Source organism: Labrus bergylta, chromosome 24, assembly GCF_963930695.1.
Source record: "Labrus bergylta chromosome 24, fLabBer1.1, whole genome shotgun sequence".
In the NCBI taxonomy this organism is placed as follows: Eukaryota; Metazoa; Chordata; class Actinopteri; order Labriformes; family Labridae; genus Labrus; species Labrus bergylta.
Window position 1 is genome coordinate 9,052,780 of NC_089218.1, and position 24,904 is coordinate 9,077,683.

A 24,904-nucleotide genomic window follows, 5' to 3' on the forward strand; every position below is an offset into this window, starting at 1 on the left:
ACCTTCTGTCATGCCAGCTGTCTGCACTGTCACAGGCCACTTCAGAGCACCAGGAGCTGATGAATGTAAATGACAGCACAGATCAAACTTAAACACATACCATAAATATTCTAATGAAGACTGACTTCAAATATTGATGTGGTCTTCTGGGTTCTCCAAGCAGGCTGCAATAAAAAAAAAAACTAAAAAGTAAAGTTTGTTCAGATTAAATTAATGTCTTATGCTAAAGCTGGTTAGCATAAGCATTAGCAAAAATTCCTTCAATACCAAACAAGTCATGCTAAACACTTTTTTTTTTTCCACACTAAATGCTTCAACGAGCTAACATGTTTAGCGTTTAACCTGGATGAGAGGCTTTTGATACTGGATTCTCAATTTTGGCCCCACTACGATGCAATTCAGACATTTTGACTTTACGCTCGTGAAATTAAAAAAATTAGTGATTTCATTTTCAGGAGAGAGGGTTAGCATTAGCATATGTACTATGGTGGGAACATGGGTTAAAAATAAAGGTTTTGTCATCTTTGGGTGTTCAACGTTTTTGGTGGCCTCTACGGGCCCCCTCAGTGGCTGGGCCCCAGGGAGCTTATTGATGGCCCTGTAAATGTCTATATGACAACAACATTTGTAAGGATCTTTTTGTGAAACGCTCAAGTTCGGACTATTTTGCACCAAACAATGGATTACAAAGAATGTTTCTAATATTTGGTAAATAATAGAGACAGTGTTGCGTTTGTACATGGCCTCTTACTACTATAACATTTTAAGTTTTAGACCTGCAGAGGTTTGTTGCAGTAAAGCTAGAAGCCTTTCTTCAGTTTGGATAGAGAAGCACATGTATAGAGAAGATGAACTTTTAAATAACTTCTCATTAAAAGCACCATCTTTGATCTTGCTGGTTTATTATGAAAAAGGTGCAATCTACCTCGTTTTTTAAAATTCTAAACAAATTCAAGCAGCTTCCCTTGGGGCTCTCTGCGTTGTTCTCTGAAGCACCGAGTGATTAATTGGCATTTAAGAGGGTAAAGCCTCGGCTTAGCTCTCCAGCTCTGCCTACAAATGCGCGGCTTTGTCGACCTGATGAAACAGAGCTCCGAGATGCTTTTTGCTGTCAGACAGGGGATGTTTATCATAGGGATTTTCTGTGTCTATGCAGCACTTTGCACGTCCACTTGAGAATTTTAGAGGTACTCGGCTAAATGTTCTATTTGTCCGCTGTCTTTTTTTTTTTTTATGTTTGCGTGTGCTTCTGAGGGCTTTTCTCTGCTTGAAAAAGAAGAAAAAAGGGGCGAAAAAGGGTCACCAGACTGTGGAAAGAAAGAGTGATCATCTCGATTTCTCTGTTCCCCGTGCTCAGCAAGCCAGCCCATCGCTGGAGTGAGGAAATGCAGGGAGGGGATGGGTGGGTCTGAGGGGTGGAGGGTGATGATGGAGAGATGATACTAATAAAAAAGAGCAGAGTGGACGGCTCAGACGCACTCCCCCCCTTGAGTTGTGTGCTCTGTGACACACCCGGCCCCGAGACAAGACAATAACGGAAAACTCATGGACTCATCAGTCGAGGACGGATCACTATTACGGCCTTATTCATCAGCATAATTAGGCTGGGGAAGAGATGCGGGACAAGTGGCTAGCAGCGCTGATGAAAGCTCATCAGTAGGCTCCCTGTAGAGCTATGACCGCTGATTGGTGCTGGGGCCATCATTGCCTGGAAACTACTTCAAAATAGGGGCTCTTCGCTCCGCTGAACGACAGTAAAATGAACTTAATTGGCTCGCAAAGGCAGCCTGGCGCAGGGATCATTTTTACTTCCTTAACAATCTGTGCACTGATTGGCCTATTCTCTGTTTTGAGTGGGTGTGATGGCAATGCAAATAAATAATCCCAAGAAACCCTGTGCCACATTACCTCTCCGAATTTGAATTCTGCTCTTACCTGCTATATTCTTATCCTGTTATCTCTTTTAGAGGTGTACACAATCACTCATGGGTTTGTTGTCAGGGCACTCTGACTCTGTCTTTGCACTCTTTGATGCTTCTTTTGTCAATGATTGAGAAATTAAAGCCAGTCTTAGTCATGCTGTTTGTTCTTTCGGCTTCCAAGAGCATCACATAGAATACAAATGTTCTACAATTGGTGTGAAAAGGTTACTTCCTCATCCCGTTCCGCGACATTATCATATTTCCTCAACTGTAAAGTCATTAAGTTCTGGGTATTTTGCCCTTTAATGGGTAAATTCATCATATTTCATGGCGCCACACAAGCTCTTATTTGTTGAGTCGTTTTACTTCTGTTCTACAAAGTTCTAATTGGAAACTATTAGAATGAGTGGAATAGTTTTGGAGTCAAGTGGCCTGTATTTTCTGTGTTCTGTGTGTTTCTTTGTTCAGCATTCAGCATTTTTCCTTTCCCCCGATGAAGTCTGCTCCCAAAGTAATCTCCATCAAATCCACATACTGTTTGCAAATGGGCTCTCTTGACTTTAAAAAGCCCTGGAGGTCACTTGAGGCTATTGTTAGGTCTTTAGTTAGGCAATTGCAGTAACCCCACCACTTGCCATTCAGCAACATTTATTTTCCAGGAAAGGTATTTTACAAGCTGCAACTCAAAAAGCTTTGACACGAATTACAGTAGATCCAGATTATGGAGCAGTGCCCGTAAAATTCCATGTAGTCTATTTATAACAAAGGTCTGGGAATTATTATTTTTTTTTTTACGTGATTAATTTTGTTAGCCTTAGCAATGACCTCTTCTCTCTATTTCAGTTCCCTCCCTCTTTTATACTGCCTTCTTTATCCCCCCCCCCCAACTCCCCCTTCCTCTGATGCAGGACAATGGCTTTTATGACTACATCGTAATTCACAGCACTGTGGATGGTGGAGGGGGTGGATGTTCTGCTGTACATCTCCTATCCTGATGGAAAGATCGAAGAACAAGGGGGGGTGGGGGGTGGGAGTGGAGCGAGGAGGATGGGTGGGTGGTGGCGCAAGGCTGTCGCACAAAACGAATGACCACCCGATAGCGGCTTGTCATCGCGCTGGGAGAGTTAGAGCCCTATGACTGGACGGACAGCAGAGATGGTGATTTGTCTTATAGCGAGCAGGGGGGATCTGGACGCGGGCGCTTAAAAGAGCATTTGGGACAGTGGTGGGCGGGCTGATCAGAAAGATGGCTCTCCATGAAATTACAAAATGGATATCTGTCAACCCTTAAGAGACTCAAATGTAGGAAACATTGCTCCAAAGCTGTAAAAAGGAATCTCTGCGTTCTTACGTTAGCATTGCTTCAAGTTTAAACTTTTGACATGGATTCCATTTGTGTGAAAATATCGTACAGCTAGATTGCTGCCAGACAAATTCCAAAAATCTAAACTCTTTGAGTTAGTTACCTGAGAGTGGGAGTACTCCCACTAGTTTCATTTGAAGGTTTAAACTCTTTTACGAAAGTGTTCTTGATAAAGTACAATTTGGTCAATATTGGAGTTGTCAAGACCTAAGTGTCTCAAAAACTATCGGCTCTAATGGTTTGAAATTTGGTACATTTATCAAATTTGTGTAAAGGAATACAAATCTTGCAGGTCGAAGCTGATGCATATCCAATCAAATTTTGTGACATCTTAATGCCTCGACATTTTCGAGTCAAGTTTCTGGACACAAAATTGAATGGATCATCATAAAAATTGGTACAGCCATTAATCTTACGCTCATGATTTAATGTAAATCTATTGCCCCCCGTAGAATTCATATCTTTATAAGAAAGCTACCTGGCTAAGAAAGATTACTTATCAATAATTGTATCCCATAGTGATTCCCTTGTATCACAAAAATAACATTTTTCTCTTTGAATTTGAATGTTATATCATTAGCCTTGGTAGTACCAATTGTTTCAGTTACATGATGACCACGTTCCTAATAACTGTGAATGGTTTGTGCCTTTCTGACAAAGCCAGTTCCAACAGCCACAGCTTTTTAAACCAAAGTCAGGTCTCTTTGCAATATTCGAACAAAACTCTTCTTATTTTCTTCAAATACTTCTATGCTTTTGAGTTCCTGACAGCCTGTTTTTCCAGCTTTAAAATGAAACCAAAGACAAACAGTTGGTGCATTCTTCCAGTCAGGTGTGGTCGGAGTTAATTGCTGGGAAAAGGAAAGCTCTGATCCATCATCAAATGTTTAGACATGTTTGTCTCTCCCAAACTGAACAAGCTTTGCCAAGACTCTGTTGACTGAAATGAAAATTGCTGGTTCTTGTAAGAGTGTGGGTGTTAAAATCGTGTGGTGTTGACTCCTTATTTGTTCCCAGCTGACCTTTTGTTGTTTCTTAGTGTATACAGGATGTTACTTAAGTTGTTTATTTGTCCAAGAAAAAAAGTGTTAGTGGAGTCTTTAGCATTTTTAAAATGACACAAAAGGATGCTGACAGTATGCTCACCAAATTATTTGAATAAAGCACAGCCTATCTCTTCTCCCCCCCCACCGGTTCATGAATGTAGAGCAACCGCTGATAAATCGTCCATTGTGACGGGAACATGATTACATGAAGCTGCGGCTGTAGGCCATTCAGCGGGCAGACGGAGCGCCATGTCACCTCTAAGAGGGCTTTGAATAAATGTCCCCGTCTCCACCAAGGCCCACTTCCTTAATCAGGGTGTCGGATGGTAATGATTAGCTTCCTGCGCGTGCTGCTGGTCTGCTGAACCATCCGCATAACTCATACACTGTTAATAATCTGCCTGGGGAGATAATACCCTTCTTTACCTTGAGATAATCCAGCCCTGATCCCAACCACATTGTTACTTTTCTTATATTAAATTTAATTTATTATGACAAGTACTTTCATGGAATCCGTCTGTACTTCTTATTTTTAAGTAGATGGGGATGCAGGATGATTGTATCTAAATCCTTCAACTAGGTTAAATAATGCAGTCACTTGGTGTCCCAGAGAGAAAGAGACGCTGATGGGGGGGGGGGGGGGGGGGGGGCTGTTGTTTCTCGTCTGCCATGGGTCACAGTTAGGGAGTAGGGAAGGATTACTGCGGCATCATTTCATTCTGTGTCCATATCCAAAACCCGGATTAGTAACAGGGAGAGGGATTAGAATTTATTATCATACTCCTCGCGCGGGCATCTGTTAAGGGCACTGGTCCTTGAAAAGAAACATATTTTCGCCATTAAGCTAATGCCGCATGAGAGGCCTGCCTTTGTCTTTGATTTGTCTGCTCTCGTTTTGATAGCGTAGGTCAAGAGAGCTGCCGTGCCTTATTTTCTCTGAGTCCGTTTTAGCCCTTAAAGATAATAATGGAATAATACAAAATTTAACACACAAATAGAACCCAATAAGATGCCAGACGTTAATGCTGCTGTTCCCCGTTTGCTCTAACGCTAAGCAGGATTCCCTGTATGAGATTTTACACCAACCTCTATTTAAAAAACACTTAAGTTATGAACAGTATCCCTCTGCTTAAAGTTTTAACAAGTATCTGATGTCACCCAGTGACAGTTAGCTCACTCTCCAAAGCTATATTACACTTACTGTTGAATTATGAAGTTTATACTGACGTACATTTAAGAGTTCCTCCAAAAGCGAGGTTGTTTGTCTTCTTGGTAAAATCCATTTACTTATATTTTTTTCTGGGGTACTTCCTCATGAAACCTCATTGCCTTTGGACCTGGCATTGAATTACCGTGTGCATTTGTCAATAGCATTTATCTTCATACTCAGATGCACTTCAGAGAACACCTTATGCAGCACGGTACTTTGAGACAAAAAGGATTGGATTCAACCTTGAAGTATTGATTTTCTGCCAACATATACATGTGCTATCTGTCCATGGCTATGTGCTCATTTCTTTCTGTCCCTGTCCTTTTTTTTTTTTTTCCCCCCAGAGATACTGAATGGAGGGGTTTATGTTGAAGAGAACAAATTCCTGTGCCACGCGGACAACATCCATTGGCGTGACATTATCAAGAACCCCCAGGCGCAGCTGCTGGTGGTACCATCCAACAACAGCAACCTGGGATGTGAGTATGGATGAAAACCAGTGGGACCAGTATCTTTGGATGAAAATCAAACTTTTTCTTAGCCTTTCTCCGAAATGTGACAGCAAACCACATGCCAATGCACTGTATATACACACACACACACACACACACACACACACACACACACAAACACACACACACCCCACCAGCAGCAGTCATGCCCCATCCCTTTTTATTCACTCTGTTTGCCTGGCGGTCATTTGGAAGCGAAATCACAAAGTGTTAGATCAGCGTGTGAACCTTTCTATTGTAGTGGTATGGTCGCGGCTCTGCAGCGAGGCCCATGGAGCTGCTGTCCGCTGTGCTCTTTTTAAATCTCAGTGAAGCTGACAGCTGGTTTGAAGCTGCCCACTTCCCCCCTGCGTCCCCCTCCTCTGCGGTCCCTCAGTTCCCTCTGCTTTGGACATAACAGGCGTCGCTATCCAGCGGACATTCTGTGTCAGAAGAACTGGCTGCTCAAGACAGGCTCTCTCCAAACTTTTCTGCAGATCTTTGGATGAGTCTATTGCTCATTTTTAGAGAGGCGCAGAAGTTTCTGAAGACCCTCAGTATCAAAACATGTCAGGGTGAACAATAGGGACAGCTGAGGCGCCAAACTGCGAGCAAAGACATAAAAGATCGGGGTGAAGTGTTGAAAGTTTCTGTGATGAAAAGGCAATATGACCAATCTTTTCCTACAGCGAGAGCAAGGCAAATTATTCATAAGCTTGACTCGGTTTCTTAGCAAGGGGTCAAACATCATGCAAAGTTGGTTTGTCTAAAAAAAAAAAAGTTCTGGTAAGACGCTCTTTAGTCAAATATGTGCTGCTTTGTTGTTTAAATGCAACTGATGGCAGTGGAGGAGGATGAAAAGCAACAAAGAAAAACAGAAGAGGTGGGCCAAAAAATGACAAGAGAGTGTGGGAGTGGAGGTTGCCAAATTGAGGCCCTTTGCCAAGGCGTAGTTAGTATTTAACATTAACAACCCCACAGTGGGAGTGGTTGAAGGGGCCGGGTGACAATCTGCTGCACTGTTCCATTACTCTGTAATTAACCCGTAGTCAATTAAGCCAAGATGATGGGCCGCTGGCAGATGAAGGTTGTGAGTGCTCTGTCAGGTCCCACTTTGCCTGTGCGAGCGCTTGACGGAAGGGAGTAGCAGCCTGTCTTTCATGGTTATGTTCACAACAAGCCACAAGTAGCCGCGGTGACTCTGGGTGTGTTGTCAGATGAGCGGAGGAGATTCGACAGATGTGTCACTGTCACTAGACAGAGAACTTGTAAGGGGATGCGCGAGGGAACAATTAGGCAATTAGTGCACTGGGGGGGGTGGCTTTTATTTCTCTAAACTACATCAAAAGTTTTTCAGAGAAGTTGTCTCATGCACAGTACACAATGATCTGTTCTGCAGGCCGGCGCTGTCATCGCTCATGCAACGGACGCTGCTGGGGTCATCAGGAAGACCAGTGTCAAACCTGTGAGTATGCCGACACACTCATGCACAATTAAGTGTGACTAATAGGGTATTAAAGATACCGAACAAGAGAAATCATTTGACATTTGGGGTATAAGTCGAGCACACTTTGCTGCCAGGGGAAAGAGGAGAAGATTAAAACCCCTCTCATGTTTGAACATTTATTAGAAAGCAGGTGCCAGGGAGTGAAATGTCTAGCCTTGCTAAGCTTGAATAACTATCAGATTGAGCATGTTAACTTGTGAGTGTTACTGGTTTTGGTAAGCGTTATTTAAAAATCAAAAAATACCAATTGTTGCAAATTCCCCCTGCTTTCAGTCATTATGCTAAGCTAAGCGAAACATCCCTTAACTCAACCTCAAAAGCCAACCTAAAGCATATCGACACGAGCTTGATATCAATCTTTTTGAAAAACTCCTGCTTCGTGAGCTTTGTTAAAATCGTTGGCCACACCCTTTGTTTTTTAGTCATTTCACGAAGCTAAGCTAAATATTTCTTCACTGGTCATGAACTTAACACACACATATGAGGCTTCTATCAGTCTGTAGAAACCACTTTCTGAAAAAAAACAAAAAAAAACACATGACATAGAATGTATATGAGGGGATTAGACCTTGTGCTGTGTTTTCTTCTGATTTTACTGAGATGTAAAAACCATGAATAGATAAAAATGTGAAGTTCTTGGAAAAACTTAAGGAAGACAAAAGAGGAAGAGGGGTAGTTAACTAAACAGTTCTTTGTGTAATTGCAGTTTTAGCCGTTCTATCCATGTCTAACAGATCCAGAGAGTAACTGGCCTCTTTTTCACTGACTAATAGACTACTGGGCCTTGTTGTATTTTTCACTACTGCATCATTATGCTCCCAACACAGCAGAGAGTGAGCACAGCAGTTTTTAATGCCTCATCTTCAAGCTCCTGCTGGCTCACTGGCTGGTATGTCTCCTAATGTACCAACCGTGTGGAGCAGGCCCCTTCTTTAGCACAAGTATTGGAGCAACTTCGATGCAGTAGGTGCCAGACACATCTAAGTGTTATTGCTCGGTTAATAATACAGCTTATTTTAAAGCTGTGTTGCAATAAAATGAAAGGGATATTTCCCTAGATACCACCAGAGTTGGCAGAGCAACGAGGAAAGCCAGCGTCTTGGGAGTTATCAGCACAGTTGGAAGGTGTGTCTAGACGAGTAGTCCACTTGGTGGAAAACACACGTTGTAAAAGTGCAGATATCAGTGATGTTTACTGCAATTTTTTCTCTGGGGAGAAAACCAGTTGAGCTCACTTGTTCAACAGCCAACTTCAGATTGGTGGGTGCGAGACGACAAGTGCAACAGCAATTTTCATGAAACTGAGCTCAAGCTGAAGGGTAAGAGCTCGTTCAAGGGCACCTCCAGAGCAGTCGCTGAGCGAAAACACAGTGCTCTGTGATTTTTAAGGTCCATCTGGGCATTCAAGCAAGCGACCTTGTGGTCACGAACCCTCTCGACTGACCTTTAGGTTGCCCAAGCCCCTCATTTGTTTCTGCCTGAGTTCCACACCCGACGATGTTTGCGTGCAAACCATACCGCGGGAGGAAGGCTGAGGGTGGTGGTATTGTCTCTTCTTATGAGTGCGAATGAGTGTGTCAGACCTTTAAAATTCTCTCTTTCCCTCTTCCTGGGCAGTGACAAAGACGGTGTGTGCAGAGCAGTGTGACGGGCGATGCTTCGGGCCTTACGTCAGCGACTGCTGCCACCGCGAGTGCGCCGGCGGCTGCTCGGGCCCCAAGGACACGGACTGCTTCGTATGTCACATTGCACACCAACATATACACAAAGGCTGTCGCCCTCTTCATCACTCCTTCCTTCTTTTTCGATACTCTCTGTTTTTCTCTCATTTCCCGCTTCATCCAAAGCCCCTAAAAAGAAGTCCCGACTCCCAAACCTCGTCTCACTTATCATCCTCCACCCAGTGTGTCTTTTTTCTCCAACATCTGTTCGTCATCCTCCGCGCCCTGAATATGATCCACGTTGTTTACCGACTGATAAATTGTTTGTCATTTTACGGGGCAGTAAAAGTCTGACGCAGCGTTGGCTCTTCAAAGAACAAATTGGTGATTCAGTGTTCCAATTAGTATCCCGTTTATCATCCCAAGTTCTTCTTATTCCGCATGCTCTAGACAAGGATATGCACGCACAATGACGGGGGTGATATTGTAGTTGTAATTCATGGAAAGGCTCATCCAATTCAATTACAGCCTGTGGCCACAGACAACAAAACACTTAAGAGGTTTATGGGACAACATTTCAGCATTTACATCGTGGCTGTGGATCAATGGCTCCAATTTTTCTCCCATTTGGCGTTCTGAGAGGCAAGGTGCAGCTGTATGATACGCGTGTCGCACTCAGACGTAAAAATGAAATGCTGCTGTAATACTCTTTCGTATAGAGTGACTAATACCCTCCATGTTTCCCTCCATTTACCTCGCATAGGAAGTCTGCCTGTATCCTCCACCTTTAGCTGACTGTGCTCATGTGCTCTCCACAGGCTTGCACCAATTTCAACGACAGTGGAGCGTGTGTGACCCAGTGCCCCCAGCCATTCGTCTACAACCCCACATCTTTTCAGCTGGAGCACAACCCAAGAGCCAAGTACACCTATGGAGCCTTTTGTGTCAAGAAATGCCCTCGTAAGTCAATAAATGATCCGCTTTAAGTGTATCCAATCAGTTTCCAGTATTGTAACTTGAAGATAATGCTGCCAGGGGTGTGTCCAGACTGTTTTGACTGGGGTGGTCAATCCGGGGAACCAACTTATGCAGGGGAGGCATGAAGAATGGCCTAATAGGTTTAAACAGGTTCAACAATAGGTTTGAACTAGTGCAACTCAGAGAAGCATTTCTCTTCCATGTAGCATGAAATAGGATTCCAGACGATTATTTAAAGTCAGGATAAATTACTCGAACATAAATACATTGTGCATCTCAATGAAGTCATTGCAACGCCATCTGTTTAAACTTCTGGCAGCTGAAAAGGAAGTACATCCGAGTTCTCGCTGTCACAGTGATATGAAGTCAGAGTGCACTCGGAAATGAGCGAACGTGCATTGAAAGTCAATCTCCGAAAACAGATTGCATATTCAAGTTTCACTGATCATCAAATAAGCACACACCAGTCACACTTTACCACCGCCACCACCAAGTACTAATTTGATTCATTTCTTTTGCAGAGCAATATAGCCTTAGACCATTAGTTTTCATCATTATACAAATGTGATTAAAATACAATCAATTTCTCGCAATTAGAGTGCTCTTTCCAGGAAATTGTTCCAAGACAGAATGCCACACTTTGATTTTATATTCTAAAACTAACTCGTACCAATAAACAGCATTCTCCTTTTGTGTTACCGTCAGATAACTTTGTGGTGGACCACAGCTCCTGCGTCAGAGCATGCCCCAGCAACAAGATGGAGGTGGAGGAGAATCGCATCAAAATGTGCATCCCCTGCACTGACATCTGCCCTAAAGGTAAACTACAGGATAAAATATAACACAGGTATATGTCTATTTCTAAAAAGAAAATGGACTGCATGTTAGACCTTGCTGTTTTAATCATTTTTAGGGTTTTAGGGTTTAATTTTCCATTTTTTCAGCATGTGTGTGGAAAAGTTTCGAAACTAAGTTGACTTGTGCAAACTAGGGTTTAATAGCCTTGAAGTAACAGACCAGTTGGCAAAAGCAAATAAAAGTGGAACTATGCAGTTCATTTTCAATTTCCAATGAGTGTTATAACCAGTTGTAAACCAAAATGCCTCTTCATTTTTCAATCAATCAAACATGACATATCGGTAGGCTGCTTGGTTAGGTATATAGCCAACGACACGTTAGATTTGGAGATTCTTTCCAAGAGACCTAAAGGTTCCTCCTGCCCGTTTTGTTTTCATTTCCACTGAGGTTGACATGTGAAACAGCCACACATGTAAGCCCAACCTAAAGTCCCAGTACTCTGGGGAAGTAATACCCCCAGAGTAGGGAACTATTGTTGGGTATATTAAGGTTCCTGGGACTTTGTTTATACCCTTGGTGCAATGTGTTATGACCCCAAAAGTTCCTAGTCCCTGGAGATAGTTCCTGTAGTGGAAAGGCAGCTAATGTACATTTTATTTAAATATATATCTGATGTGTCAAAGTTTTTTTATAGTCAAAAGTGGAGTAGTGGTTACTTGAATCCAAAAACTGACAGAAGAGTTATTTTTTATAAAAACCTGCTGTCATGTTTTGGGGGGAGGGGGGCTGTTTTCATTTTCTTTTTTCATGGATTGAGCCAGTAGACAGTATACGACAAAGTCTCCTTCTCCAATCAGGGGAAACAGCTGTCAGTGGTCATGACAGTAGGACTATTTGAATCAGGGATTGAACTTCCAAAAATCTGATTGGGTCTTATTTTAATCTCACTACCGGCCCTTTACTTAACTGATTAAAAACATCATTCTGTGCAGTTTCACTCGTGAAACATATACCAGGGGGAAAAGTAACTAATGGTACTTTCATATCTCCACCACTATTGATTTTGATAAAACTCTGAAAAGTAAAGCGCCAATGTGTAAGCATCATCCCATTGTTTGGTGTGATGCTTGCACTAAAAGTACGTGTCAAAGTTTGACACTTTGAGTGAGCCTTAACTGCCACCACTGGTCCGCTTTTGATGAAACTAGGAGCGATGATGTATTTTATTGCCCATTGGCCCAGAGAGAGCCTGCATCGCTCATAACTGGTGACGGTCTCCTTGTGAGATTGTCGAATTTGTCTCAGCGCAGAAATAAACTGACAACAGATCGACTGTAACACCCCATCCCGACACACTGGGTGCAATGTCAGCAGGATGTAACACAGAGAACAAAGGGTTAGATGCGTTAAGCAGAAAACAACACTTTTCAGTGCATGATGTGGAAGTTCACTCTGTTAGTTCTCTTGCTTTTTTGCTTAGTGTTATGCCTTTACTGTCTGTACAAGAGCTTATGCAGGAAAACCATTTGAGTCTAATGGCTTTATGCCAGCAGTGATGATACTGGATCAACACTAGCCCACATGAATAACTCTGAAAGCTTCACAGGGGAAGTAATTTATTTTCTATGGCAGCCAGCTAAGCTTTTTATATTGAAACAAACATATTCATAGCTGGTTTATATATTACGAAGAACCCCCCAAAATATAAACAACTGTTTAATTTCAGGCAATGAAACAGAGCTTCTAAACCAAAATCCTCATCCGAGAATAAGCTACATCGTGGACTTATGCATGCATTCATTATTTAAAGCTCTTGTGAGTAGTTTTTAGAGAGTTATGAAACAGACTGGAAATAATATCGATATATTTATGACCTATAACAGCAAGCATGAAGATTGACTATTTCTAATAGTTTTTGTTATCGTCTGAAACTGCTGCCTGGGGGTAGAAGTCAAAGTTGTAAAATGAATCAGGTTTTTTTTTTCACTGAGTGAGTATCTTGTTTAGTTGTGTAAGAGATCAGGAGTAGCATTTTTGCCCATAGGGGGCGCCACAATTGACATAAATGGGAAGTTTCTCAAAGGAGCTTAATGCAACCTAATGGTAACTTTTCTTATGTAACTACTTTGAATACTAACTCTATTCTCATAACATAATGGCAGAAATAAGGGTCAAATGTTTGATCCCTACATCATCAGTTGACTTGATGATTAACATACAATAGTCCCACAGCAAGAAGCCGCTCCTACCTGCTCAGTAATTACAACTCATTTTGTGCCACAGTGTCAGCTAAATACTTACAGCGTCTAATGTGAATTTAAACGGCATTACCCCAGTTCAATACAGAGGATTAGCCTTTTCATCATATTGTTCCCACAAAAGGTAAATGCCTCCTGTCTTTTGGAGGGGAGGACAATGGTGTTTTCCTCCAGGCCCCATGCACGGGCTGCGGCAGCCATCGATTGGCTAATCTCTTGATTACATCGTCACGCAGCAGGGAGGGGTTAATGAGGGATAGCCCAAGGAACTGTGGGAAATGATAACAAATTAACATTTCAGATATGGAATTGGCTGGTATAAATCACTATCAAAAACTGGTTACACCACTTAATGCAACCCTTATTCATCATCCCCTCTGCCTGTGTCAGGAATACTTGGCTCACCCGAGAGCGCAAGTGTAATTAATGCAGATGTAATGAATTCATTATAGGGAGGAATTGGCTGTGGATTGGCCCATGATTTCATCAAAAGACTTCCAATGCATGCAAAGGGGCCATGGCCTTGCTTATGCACCAAAGCATGGCTATAGTTTCATAAAAGAGTATTAAGAATTAAGGTGACAAATAGCTAATAGTAACACAAGGCTATATAAGGACACTTTGGATATACCCTCCAGAAGTTAATTTGCTAATCCCAAAGCAACTTAAAAGTTAATTATTTTTTAATAACACATGATAATGTGTTTGCATTTGTTTCATCAGTGTGCGATGGAATAGGAACAGGCAGCCTGCAGACAGCTCAAACGGTGGATGCCAGCAACATTGATAAATTTGTCAACTGCACCAAAATCAATGGGAACCTCGTCTTTCTCATCACTGGAATTAATGGGTAAGTGACAGATTGTAACCTCACCAGCAATGCTTTTCGATATATATATATTTTCCATTTAACTGTATGCTAAACAAACTCATTGTCACCTGATTTCTTTGTAAAAGTTTGATGGTGGTTAGCTTAGATTAGCTCAAGTTACAGACCGGTTCAGGATTGAGTAGTTATCCCCCTAAAATGTAAAGATATGAACTCTCAAGCGTCCAAATAATGGTTGGATAGAATCCAAGTACAAACCGATACGGTCATTTGTATGTCAGAAATGTTGGGTTTGGGTTGATGTCGAGGTGATTCATGAATTGGAATTAGGTACTATAAGGCCAAACTGAATATGTTATCAAAAAGTTTCCTATTTACACATTTAATGGAGAGAAACATTGGCATGAATTGGGCGTAGTGTTTGTGCGCATCAGATGAAGTCCATTATTCAAACTGCTTTATGCTCTGCTTTGGTCTCCACCAACTTACATGACTAAATATGCTTCTTAAGCTTTAAAATGCTAATGTAAGTTGCTCATCTGCTAATTCACATGATGAATAGAATGATAAATGATAGATCCTGTGAAGATGTTGGAGAAGACACCACAGGTAAACCATTGGGAAACATACAGTATAAAATACAGCTACTGGAACTAAGCGAGGACAGCATAATTACAAACAGATCTTCATTTATATCCCCATTGGGTCTGGCTTGGGAAGGTCAATGAGCCCACTCAATGAACAATGTGCTTTATTCAATCAGAGAGCACTGTCAAAGTGCCAAAAAGAAGGTTATTTCATTATGAACAACACCACGTTCAGACTGTGTTATGGGGAGTATATTTGCTAAATGGTGCCTTCAGGTCCACATGGTTTGTACCTCCAGAACAGTTCAGTAAATTCATATACACACACATATACGCTATATATGCTTAATTGAATTTATAAAGAGCGTACCCTTATTCTGCATGTCTGCTTTGTGTTTATTTTCTCCAGGGACAAGTATCATGGTATTGGGCCTTTGGACCCTGAGCTTCTTAACGTGTTCCGCACCGTGAAGGAGATCACAGGTGAGACTGCCTCACTGGAGTCACCTTGGAAAAATTGAGTGGACATAACAATATTATTACGTGGTGTGAGTGTGAGTGGATTATGTGGCCTCAGAGGCAGTGAGAAAAATGCTTTTAAGAGGAAAGTGGAAAGCTGCTTTTTTCGCTAGTGAACTCTAAAATGTGCTATGGTGCATATTATGCAGTTGTGTGTGTATGTCTCATAGTTATACGTGCTTACAGTAGACACTGCTTCGTGAGTGTATTTATTCATTAACTATTAGAGCCCCTAAGGGATGAGCAATACCTTGTATACAAGCCCTTTTGTCATATTAAACTGCGACTTGCAGTTGAGCCAAACAGCTAATGGAGTGAAACTGCATTTTCATAATGAAAACCCCAGCAATAAGGAAGAGCAATGGCTGTTCTATCCCAGCCATTTCCTACTCTACCCCTTTAATGTCATTTCCACAGATCCTGATTTGATATGATCAGTCATTAAAGGCAAGTGCAAGTGGACAGATTGTACAGAATATTAAATCCAGCCTTTTAATTAGCGTATATTGTCTTCTCCGAGCACATTTCTTCCCAGGAATGGGTTCTTGCTTGGACTTCATGAGAAGCGCTGAACTTCAATGAGCAGCATTTGCACAGCGTTTTTAATTTGAATGAATGGGAACAAATGATTCTTTTTATTCCATTGGCTCCTTATAACCCTTTATCGAATGTATCCTAGATTAATTTTTCACTTTCCTCTATCTTATTCTCACCATTGTTTCTGAAAAATAACACATGTTATTCAAGGTAATAATAAGTGTATTAATTTCCTTGAACTTTGTGTTTCATCTGATACATCTTTAAGGTTACCTTAACATCCAGTCTTGGCCTGAAAACATGACAGACCTGAGTGTGTTTTCAAACTTGGCTACTATTGGAGGTAGAACTCTTTACAGGTATGTAATACTGTAATCTCTATCAGTATAAAAATATAGAATCTGATGCAGGAAATGCATTATTCATGTAGGAAAAGAAAGATTGAGATTGCCGATATGCAGATGACACCCTTTCATTTGAAGCTGTCTTTCTTCAAATTAAGGTTGTTAACTTGGATGCTTTTTCAATACCATGTGTTTTAAAACGATACTATCCTTGTTATTTTAGTTATGAGTAGTATAAAAAGTACCAAAATTGTAAAAAACTAACTCTATTTCATCAGAAAGGTGCGTAGGAGAGGACTAATTCTATTAAAAATTGCATCAAATTCCTCCACACTGTCTCAGTTTAGACAGTGCCTAGGTTTTTGAAAGCAAGTTTGGAGAAAATATGGAATACTGGGTTCTTAGGATTTCTATTTTTATTGCCGTGGTATTGAAAAAAGTATCAATATTGTTAAATGTTTACAAGAATCATATCAAAGTTTAAAATCCCTCTACTGTCACAACCTGTTCTTTCTGTTTCTTGCTGTATTCCTGTGTTTGAATGGCTACTGTGGGAGCTAATGAGCAGCCCGGCCTGTGTTGTTCTGCAGAGAGGGCCTTTGATGTGTCGCTAGTGACGCAGCTTTGATTAGCCCTGTGTTGATAACAGGTTTTGTGTTAGCTTGCAAGTGGCAGATCCGAGGCGTAGCGTCGGCAGAGTCAAAGGAGATCTGGCCTTGATTTTGTTTTCAGCAGCTCAGCAATTTTGTGCTCAGAGCTGCATCCTTCTGCATCCTCCTCAAATCTCTCTTTGTGCTATATTTCTGTCCCCTCTGTGATTATAGTCCTACATCTATTAATTTTGTCTTTAACCTGCCATGCTCTTATTTTTCTCTGCTGTCATCGTCGTCTCTCTTTATGCCTGATTTTTGCGATATTCTCTTCTGAAGTTCCTTACTTTAAAAACTTTCACATTCATCCTCTCTATCTTCGAAATTTCAACACATTTCTCTATCTTCCTTTTGACTGCCGCAGTGGAAGTGGCATTTCTCTGCTAATCCTGAAGCAGCTTTGGATCTCCTCGCTTCAGTTCCAGTCTTTGGACGAGATCAGCGCCGGAAACGTGTACATCTTCAACAACAGCCGCCTGTGCTTCTACAACACAGTCAACTGGACGTCCCTCTTCAGGACCACGAGCCAGATGGTCCTCATCGGCCACAACCAAGATCCAAAAGAATGTAGTGAGTAGTTGTATTCGCAGTCAAATCTGCTAATTTCATCCCCATGTGCAGCACATTTAAAAGGAAAGAATCGAATATTAAGAGAAAAATCAGTATCATGAAGTATTTTCCAATGAAGCAGGATCGGAGGCAGTACATTGGGTGGAATTTAACGTAGCAATGCTAATGCCAGCAAACTAATGAGGCTGGCTTTTAGGCTAACATCCTATCATATTGGTGTTTTACACTCAGAAACAAGTTTAGATTTGAATATGAAAATACAAATAGTTTCATTATTTGATGTTTTCCTGCAAATATTGTTAAATAGATTCACAGTTAAACCACAAATGGGATACAGAGGTTGTCAAAGGGGCATTTGTCTGTCATCTGTACTTTCAATATGACTTCATCTCTGCATGTTTATGCAATGATTGAACTGGAACCCTTTTTTATACAGATGTCAAAGTGGTTTATTTTGGGAATCCAAGGAATTATGTAGTCGCATTTATTTGAATGATGCACCATTTCAGAAAAATGGACTCATCCTTTCTACATCATCAAATCAAATAAGCAACTGACTTTCGATACCGATAATGCTTTCTATTTCTCTGAGTAAAGCCCAGAAATCTGACAGCATTTGCACATATTGAGTAGAAACAAGCGGGAAATCTCTTGAGCGTCTGTAAAAAAAAAAACAAGATCGCTTAATCAAAGCAATTCCTCAAATCAAAAATAGGTTTTGGATATAAGCTAAAATAGCGTCATTGTTTCTAATTTGAGGCATTTAGAATTAGACTTTAATAAGGATATATTGACAAGATTACGCATTTTCCCCAATGGGGGATCAATAGAGTTAATCTTCTTTTAAAGATTATACACGGACATATACTCTTCACTGTATCTCTACATATAAGAGTATATGTAACAGGAACCAAACTCCAACAAACTCTGCTGTTCCCTTTTTTCTTTCCTCTTAGACCTCTAATTAATTCCAAAGTTAGACCCCGCTCATGCCTCTGCAAATCTAACTCCACCCTGTGCCTCATACATTACCCTGCCCGTTTCCAAGGCAACTGTGTCACTCTCACTCATTGGCCATGAAAGCCTGTATTCAGCTCCCTGCGAGCACAGTGCTTAACATATCAAGCATAGAGGTGGATTTAAACTCACTGCAGGCCACGGGGAGAGTAAACACCTGATCGAACAGACGCCACATGTGGCTTTGGCTGCAGATGGTGGAAATGTGAGGCCCCTGGAACAAGGAAGTAGTCACACAGTATACACATCAACTGTGAGATAGAGAGAAAGTAACCACCATGTTTTATGGCAAGTTATTAAGGCCAAGAGAATCTGTTAAAAAAAAAAAAATCCATACCTAAAAAAAGGGAGGGGGTGGAATAAAGGTGTGTTCCATTTACCTTGGGACTCGGATCTCAGAGCTAGGAAGACATCACACACTGTAAGTATAATACCGAAATGGTAGAGCGAGGTTTCCTCAGCATCAACTAGCTGAATGTGGGAAATGCTCCAATTTCACCGAGTATGTTGGAAAAGATAAATCAATCTCAGGGTGCTAGATTAAGACATTTTTGCAGATCACATGAACACATTTCATGGCAGATCAAATATGTACATTAAACTGTCATATTGATTATGTATTTTTAATGATGTTATCATTTTGGTCAATCCTAAAGATACACAATGACTTTCATCTTGTAAAAAAGGGGAAAGTATGATACTGGAATAAACATTCGTAGATTTTGGGCAATGATTGCATTTTCTTTGTTTTCCAAATTTGACAAAGATTTCTGTTAAACAAAGACATGGTCCACTGTAGTTTTTCTTGTCCCTGCCAGCCTGCGGTTGATATCATTTGCCAGTTAATGAGTGTAGTGTCTGTGTAAGACATCGATTGATAGGGCCTTACACTGGCCTCTTCATTAGACTCATCCCCCCCCCCCCGTCTACCATTGACTGTTCAGTTGTTGACAAAGGGCTCAGCCCCTGCCGGGCGACACTCCCGGGGACGCGGGTGTCACTCACAGGATGGAGGAGACACCAAGTCCATTGAGCAGCATCGATTGTTGTGGTTTGACTTGAAAATAAAAGGGGCCTTAAGGTTCTGTTTGGGGCGGTTTTTAATGATGGAGGTGTGGGGAATACCAATGTTTAATCCCACAGCTGGACGGCCGCCGGCTAGAACAACACACACACTCACTGAGAGACGCACACAACACGTCAACACTAATCACCCAGGTTGGAATTAGACTAGCAGTGACACACTAACACATGCTTACAATCCTTGAATACCACAGCAAAGACAACGCTAGTGTGTCATGGTTTGGCTCAGTTCTTGATCCTGATTGGCTAAATGGTGTGAATTAATTCCAGATAATGGCCACTATTAATCTATTTCAACGTCTTTCTCTTTGCAGCCCAACAGCGAATGATATGTGATCGCATGTGTTCGGACGACGGGTGCTGGGGTCCGGGGCCCGACCAGTGTCTTTCCTGTCGTTATTTCAGACGAGGCCCAACCTGCGTCGAGGCCTGCAACCTCTTTGATGGGTGAGAACACACAATTCTCTTGATGCACTCTTGGCAAGAATGTGTGTACACGTCGAGCTGATCCGACATATATCTTTAAAACTGACCCTGGAATGAGCTGCTCCCTAAATGCCAGCTCATCAAGGTTTCGGTGGATTACATTAATTCCCCTGAAAACAGCCATACATGTCAAGCAGATGAAATACAATCAATTTAAACAGCTTTGATGCATGAGAATGAAACACTCCAGGGCTCTGGAGGAGGAGAGTCTAATTGCCGATTGGCAGGAAAGTAATGAGATGAACCAATAAGGTAATTTACACCACTTAACGTGGACAGTTAAAGGAACATTTGGCTGCTTGTTACAACCATTGTCCAAATTCAATTTGAATACATTGTGGAAGGGTTATATCTTATTACAAATTGCCCATTTGAGCTGACAGACCTGATTGTTTTATGCTCCAAGCTGGGAAATGACTGACATTTACGACAAAGGCCCCTTAGAGTGTCCTCACAATCCACTGATGTTCTGTTTCCAGTGTGAATAATTGCATTCAGGTCATTGCTTTATGCTTCCAAGAGGCACATCAAACAGATCACTGCCAACTCACCTGGGGAGCCAACCCTCCTTTGTAGATGTAGTTTCCAGCCTTTTGTTGCTTCTCTTGAATGAACGAGGAGATGTTGTGAATCGCAACACTTGAAAGCATCCGTCTAAAATAAGACTGCACTGGCAGCGTCTGCCATAAGATAAATATGACTTCCTCGCGAGCGGTGATGTCAGGCTAGTGTTTCCCTGAGGGGGGAGAAGAAGAGAGCATGCACGTATGTGTGCAAGAGGGATGGGCGTACGAGCGCGAGCAACACACGGTCATGTTGACTTGTTGCCGGTCCTTTCCCGGCAACCGTTTGTAGGAGGGAGGCTTTGAAGTTGCCCGGAAAAACAGCTCACAGCCAAGGCTTTGAAGAAGACTGGTGAGGAAGAAGCGCGTGGCAGGGAGCTGCTGAAGCACACTTGTTTCCCATACTGTAAATACAGCCAGTCACTTTGATGCATTGTAAGGAATATTCAACAGTTCTCTTCTTGCTTTGTGATTCTCTCTCTTGAACTGGGGCATCAAAACATTGATAACCTAAAGGTTTCCCTGGTTGTAAGAAGTCACCCCCTGCCAAGTGCCAGTCCTTCCAAAACCTTTGGCAGATAAAGTGAGATGGAAACCTTGGATAACCTGCACTTTCCCCCCAACGACTACTACTCTATGCTTTCTGAAGTAAAAAGCAAGTAGCATCTTGTACATCTTAGTCCATACAGAAATGCATTTGCGCTGCAATCCCTCAACTTCTTTTTAAGTATGTTTCACACCAATAGACAGCTCGACATTTACGACCAGTTTTTAAATCTTTCATTTTGGTACCATTTCTTCCGGTCTAATGAATGACTGCTTTCAAAACCTTTGGTCTGACCTGCGGTATGAGGGTTTTTTACTGAACACAGCGTGGACCGACTCGATAAACTCCTCTGTTCTGACTTCATCCTACTGGACTTCCCTGCGGAATGAAGAGTTAGCTCATTTAATATGTTTTCAGGATGGTGGTTTTTCAACCTTAAGATTTGCGAGCTTGCCCTCGTTATACGTCTCCATTGTTAATGAGGAAAGGCACTAATTCCCTCCAGCTCATACATCTTTTGAATAAAACAAAGGAGGAGCAAAGGAGTCAAGAGGGGAAAAGAAAATGTCTGAGATGGCGTCCACTGGGGTTTGTGGGAGGAGGGAGGAAGCGGATTAGGGAGACGTTGAAAGTGTTTAATTAAAAAAGTTGCTCCAGTGGGTTGGCCATGCTCTGGTTTGCTTGAGGTTTGGAGGTCTGAATGGTGGCCACAGTCCTGCTTAAATTCCTGCTAAAACAGGACTAATCCCCCATCAGGCCATCCCCCTATGGGGCCTTGGCGCACACTTCCAGCCGTGAAGGGGGCCAATCAGGAGGAACGGCTTTGACGGAATAGAAATGACCCTGGGGAGAACCGCTGCCGAGGTCTTTGTCTCTCGCCCATTCTCCTCCATGTATCTCTCTTTTTTTCCCCCCCTCAACCAACAAAAGAGATATCTCTCCACCGCCTGGACCACTTTCTAAAGGATTCCCCTGGACAGAGATTCCAGGAGAGAAATCTAATTTATTTTGGAACAAGGGAGAGAAAGACGAGGGAGAAATGTAAAGGGAGCAAGGGGAGTCTCCTTTGAGTCCAGCAAAAACATTATTAATAAAAGGACACTGTGTGATACTGTAGGTTTGGATTGTAAAGCCGAACCCAGAGAGCCATTTCAAATATGACATAAAACTAGGGCTCAGCAAAAAGGAAATCCAGGATTCCATCAAAGCTTTTATTGCCCTTTAATGTGATACAGTCGAAAAATGCAAGTGTCAAAACGTCTCTTTTGCTATTTGTAGCTTTTAGAACCCCCAAGTCTTGTAGGGTTTCATCTCAAATTCACCACATAAAAATGCACAAAACACACATACCCACAGGAGATCCCAATTTTCTGAGTGTAAGATCACATGAAAACAGCTGAAAAGGAAGAAACTCTTCATAAATTCACTCTGCTCTCGCCGCTTCACATGCAAATACAAACAAAACACACAGGGGGGAGTCGCTCTGATTATCTCAGCAGTGTGAGAAAGGGCCTGCTTTTGTAACTGGGTGAATCCTCCTCTGAGGACGTCTGTCCTCCACCGGCTGATCGATCCCTCTGATGTGGAAAGTGTTTTTGATCGGGCCGCGGTTGTTATTGACAGCGGCCGTCCTCCGGTTGCCAAAGCCGTCGGACTTCAAAAATGGAAGATAATGCCCTGTTTCGGACACAAACAAAGGGAGAAGTTTTATAGATCGGAGGCTTGCACATACACAAACACAAACGTCAGGGTTCAACAGTATGGCCTGAGGCACCGTGAAGCTCCTGACAGCGTAATTGCGGTGCATAAACCCAATATTGAGCTGTGTTGTTTACTCCTTTAGAAGTCCAAGTGGGGAAACAAAAGCACCACAAACTACGTATATTGCTCCGACCGGCTAGTGTGTCCTCGTTCCCAAGTTCTCAAATACCAAAATGGCCGTCGGCGAAGACGCACTTGGGCTCATCTAGGAACTTCTCTTAGTGAGTGGAGAAGAAGGAGGAAATAACCCCGCTTGGTGTCAAACTACATGGGACTTTGACCTCGGTCACTGGGGTTCATGTCGACCCCGTTAAAAAAGTGTTTGGATAGACGAAACAGATGTTACCTTGACAGCCTGTATGAGTCACAGCCTGTCTGAAGACCTTCCTATCTTGACTCCCGCTTCTTGCAGTCTTCATCAGACTTCCACTCCTTGTCCTCTCCTACCATCCATGCCTTTTCTTATTCACTCCGACCGTCTCTCCTTGTACTTCCGCCTCCCTCTGCGCATCCCCCCCTTGTGTTTGTCCGTGATTTACAAAGCTGTTCATTATTCATGGACCTATTCTGTTAACATATTGACCATTCTAAGCCTTTTACTTGATCAAATAGTCTAAGGCAGCCTCTGCCCTGCATGCCCCCCCCCCCCCCCCCTTCCAGAGGGTACTCCAGCAGTCCACATGAGTAGAAACTGTGAAGACGGACATGAGTAAATGAAGGTTTAACCTTTCTTTTTCTGATGCTGTATAACACGTTGGTTTAAAATCAAAACGCTCTTATGTACAGCTTGAGCTGGTATGCACACAGCATACTTCAAAATCTTCTCGCAGCAGGCTTTTAATCAATATTTCAACGTGGTTACGCTCTCAAATCTATAATACATGCATCTCTATCTCAATTTCCCTATCTCTTTCAGGGATAGTCGAGAATTTGCCAATGGATCTGTGTGCCTGGAGTGTGATGGGCAGTGTGAGAAGATGGATGGGAACGCCATGACATGTCTTGGCCAGGTAAGGCGCCACTGGAGACTCAACTTCCTCTTCACGTAAATGGTACATGGAGGTAAACTTTTCTCTGCTTAGATTAAAAAAAAAAAATACCCCTCATTTTTCTGAGCGAGATAGCCTCATATCTCGTCTTTGCTGAAGTGGATTTCTAACTTCTTTTGGTGGGAGTCTATCGGTCCTGCGTGCGGGATTTCAGAAGATATAAAGTGCTGTGTTTGCAGAGGTGAATGGTAGGTTAATGGGAGGAATATAAACTACTGTGGCTACTTCTGGAGCATGCTTTTGGCAAGCCTGCATACTCAATGAGATAAGTTTCTGACCTTCCCGTGAAGTCACTTTTAGAGTCTTTCGATGAGATCAAACCACAACTCTAAAAAGGAAGAATTTCTCCTTTAAAATGTCAGAAGTAGGTACTTTTTTTGTTCCTCTTCTTCATCAACGTATCATAGCCACACAAATTGTACCATTTCTTGGAAGGGTTAGGGTTAGACCAGAAACAGTTGTTACCCACTTCCCCCGCTTCAAAGCAACCTGAATCCATAGAAAAAAGAAAAAATATCAGTCAGCAAACAGGAGTTGGTAGTCTACCTCTGGTATCACTGGTTAGTTTTGTTTTTCTGTTACTGAGTTCAATCCTCGAGAATCAAGATGAAGGATACTCATGCAGTGACTCAAACAAACCGAGCGCTCAGGGAGGTAGACCAACAACTCCTGCGTCCTGCTGACACCAAAAAATGCGGGGGGGAAATAGGGTCCAAGATTGTGTTGAAAAAACAAAACAAAGATTTAACCTAAAAAAAAGTTTTTAACAAGTAGTTTTTCAACACTTTTATGTTGAATACATTTTGCTTTAGCTGCAAATGTGTAGCAGAAAATAGTCCCGAACAAATACATATTTAATCTGTCCTCTTTGAGTAACATTGACTTCAAACAACACGGCCCAAATAAGACTTTTTAAGAAACAGTTGTGGCCTGTTTTTGGAGATTTATTCCTCGATTCTTAATGATGGGCACGGGGATTTCGCTTTCTATTATCGCTTCTTCTTCTTTCTTTCTTCATTTGGTCGTCAGAGGTTTGAAAAAGTTTGCCTTCCATGCCACCGTACATGGAGGCTATTTTATATACATTTGCAGTGCTACATTATAGAAAGTTGTACCTAATGTGCCGCA

The 24,904-nt window shown here is 42.0% G+C and overlaps 1 protein-coding gene across 2 annotated transcripts in view; it reads left to right on the forward strand.

The window, feature by feature from the left end:
- LOC109984174 (receptor tyrosine-protein kinase erbB-4) overlaps positions 1-24,904 on the forward strand; it is a 222,756-nt gene that overhangs the window by 145,454 nt on the left and 52,398 nt on the right. For both annotated transcript variants that reach the window (XM_065951976.1, XM_065951978.1), the window contains exons 4-14: positions 5,886-6,020; positions 7,432-7,497; positions 9,157-9,275; positions 10,019-10,160; positions 10,884-10,997; positions 13,958-14,084; positions 15,060-15,133; positions 15,975-16,065; positions 17,065-17,270; positions 19,685-19,817; positions 23,644-23,737. In XM_065951976.1, the coding sequence (XP_065808048.1) occupies positions 5,886-6,020; positions 7,432-7,497; positions 9,157-9,275; positions 10,019-10,160; positions 10,884-10,997; positions 13,958-14,084; positions 15,060-15,133; positions 15,975-16,065; positions 17,065-17,270; positions 19,685-19,817; positions 23,644-23,737 (1,301 nt within the window). The remainder of the gene's footprint in view (positions 1-5,885; positions 6,021-7,431; positions 7,498-9,156; positions 9,276-10,018; positions 10,161-10,883; positions 10,998-13,957; positions 14,085-15,059; positions 15,134-15,974; positions 16,066-17,064; positions 17,271-19,684; positions 19,818-23,643; positions 23,738-24,904) is intronic.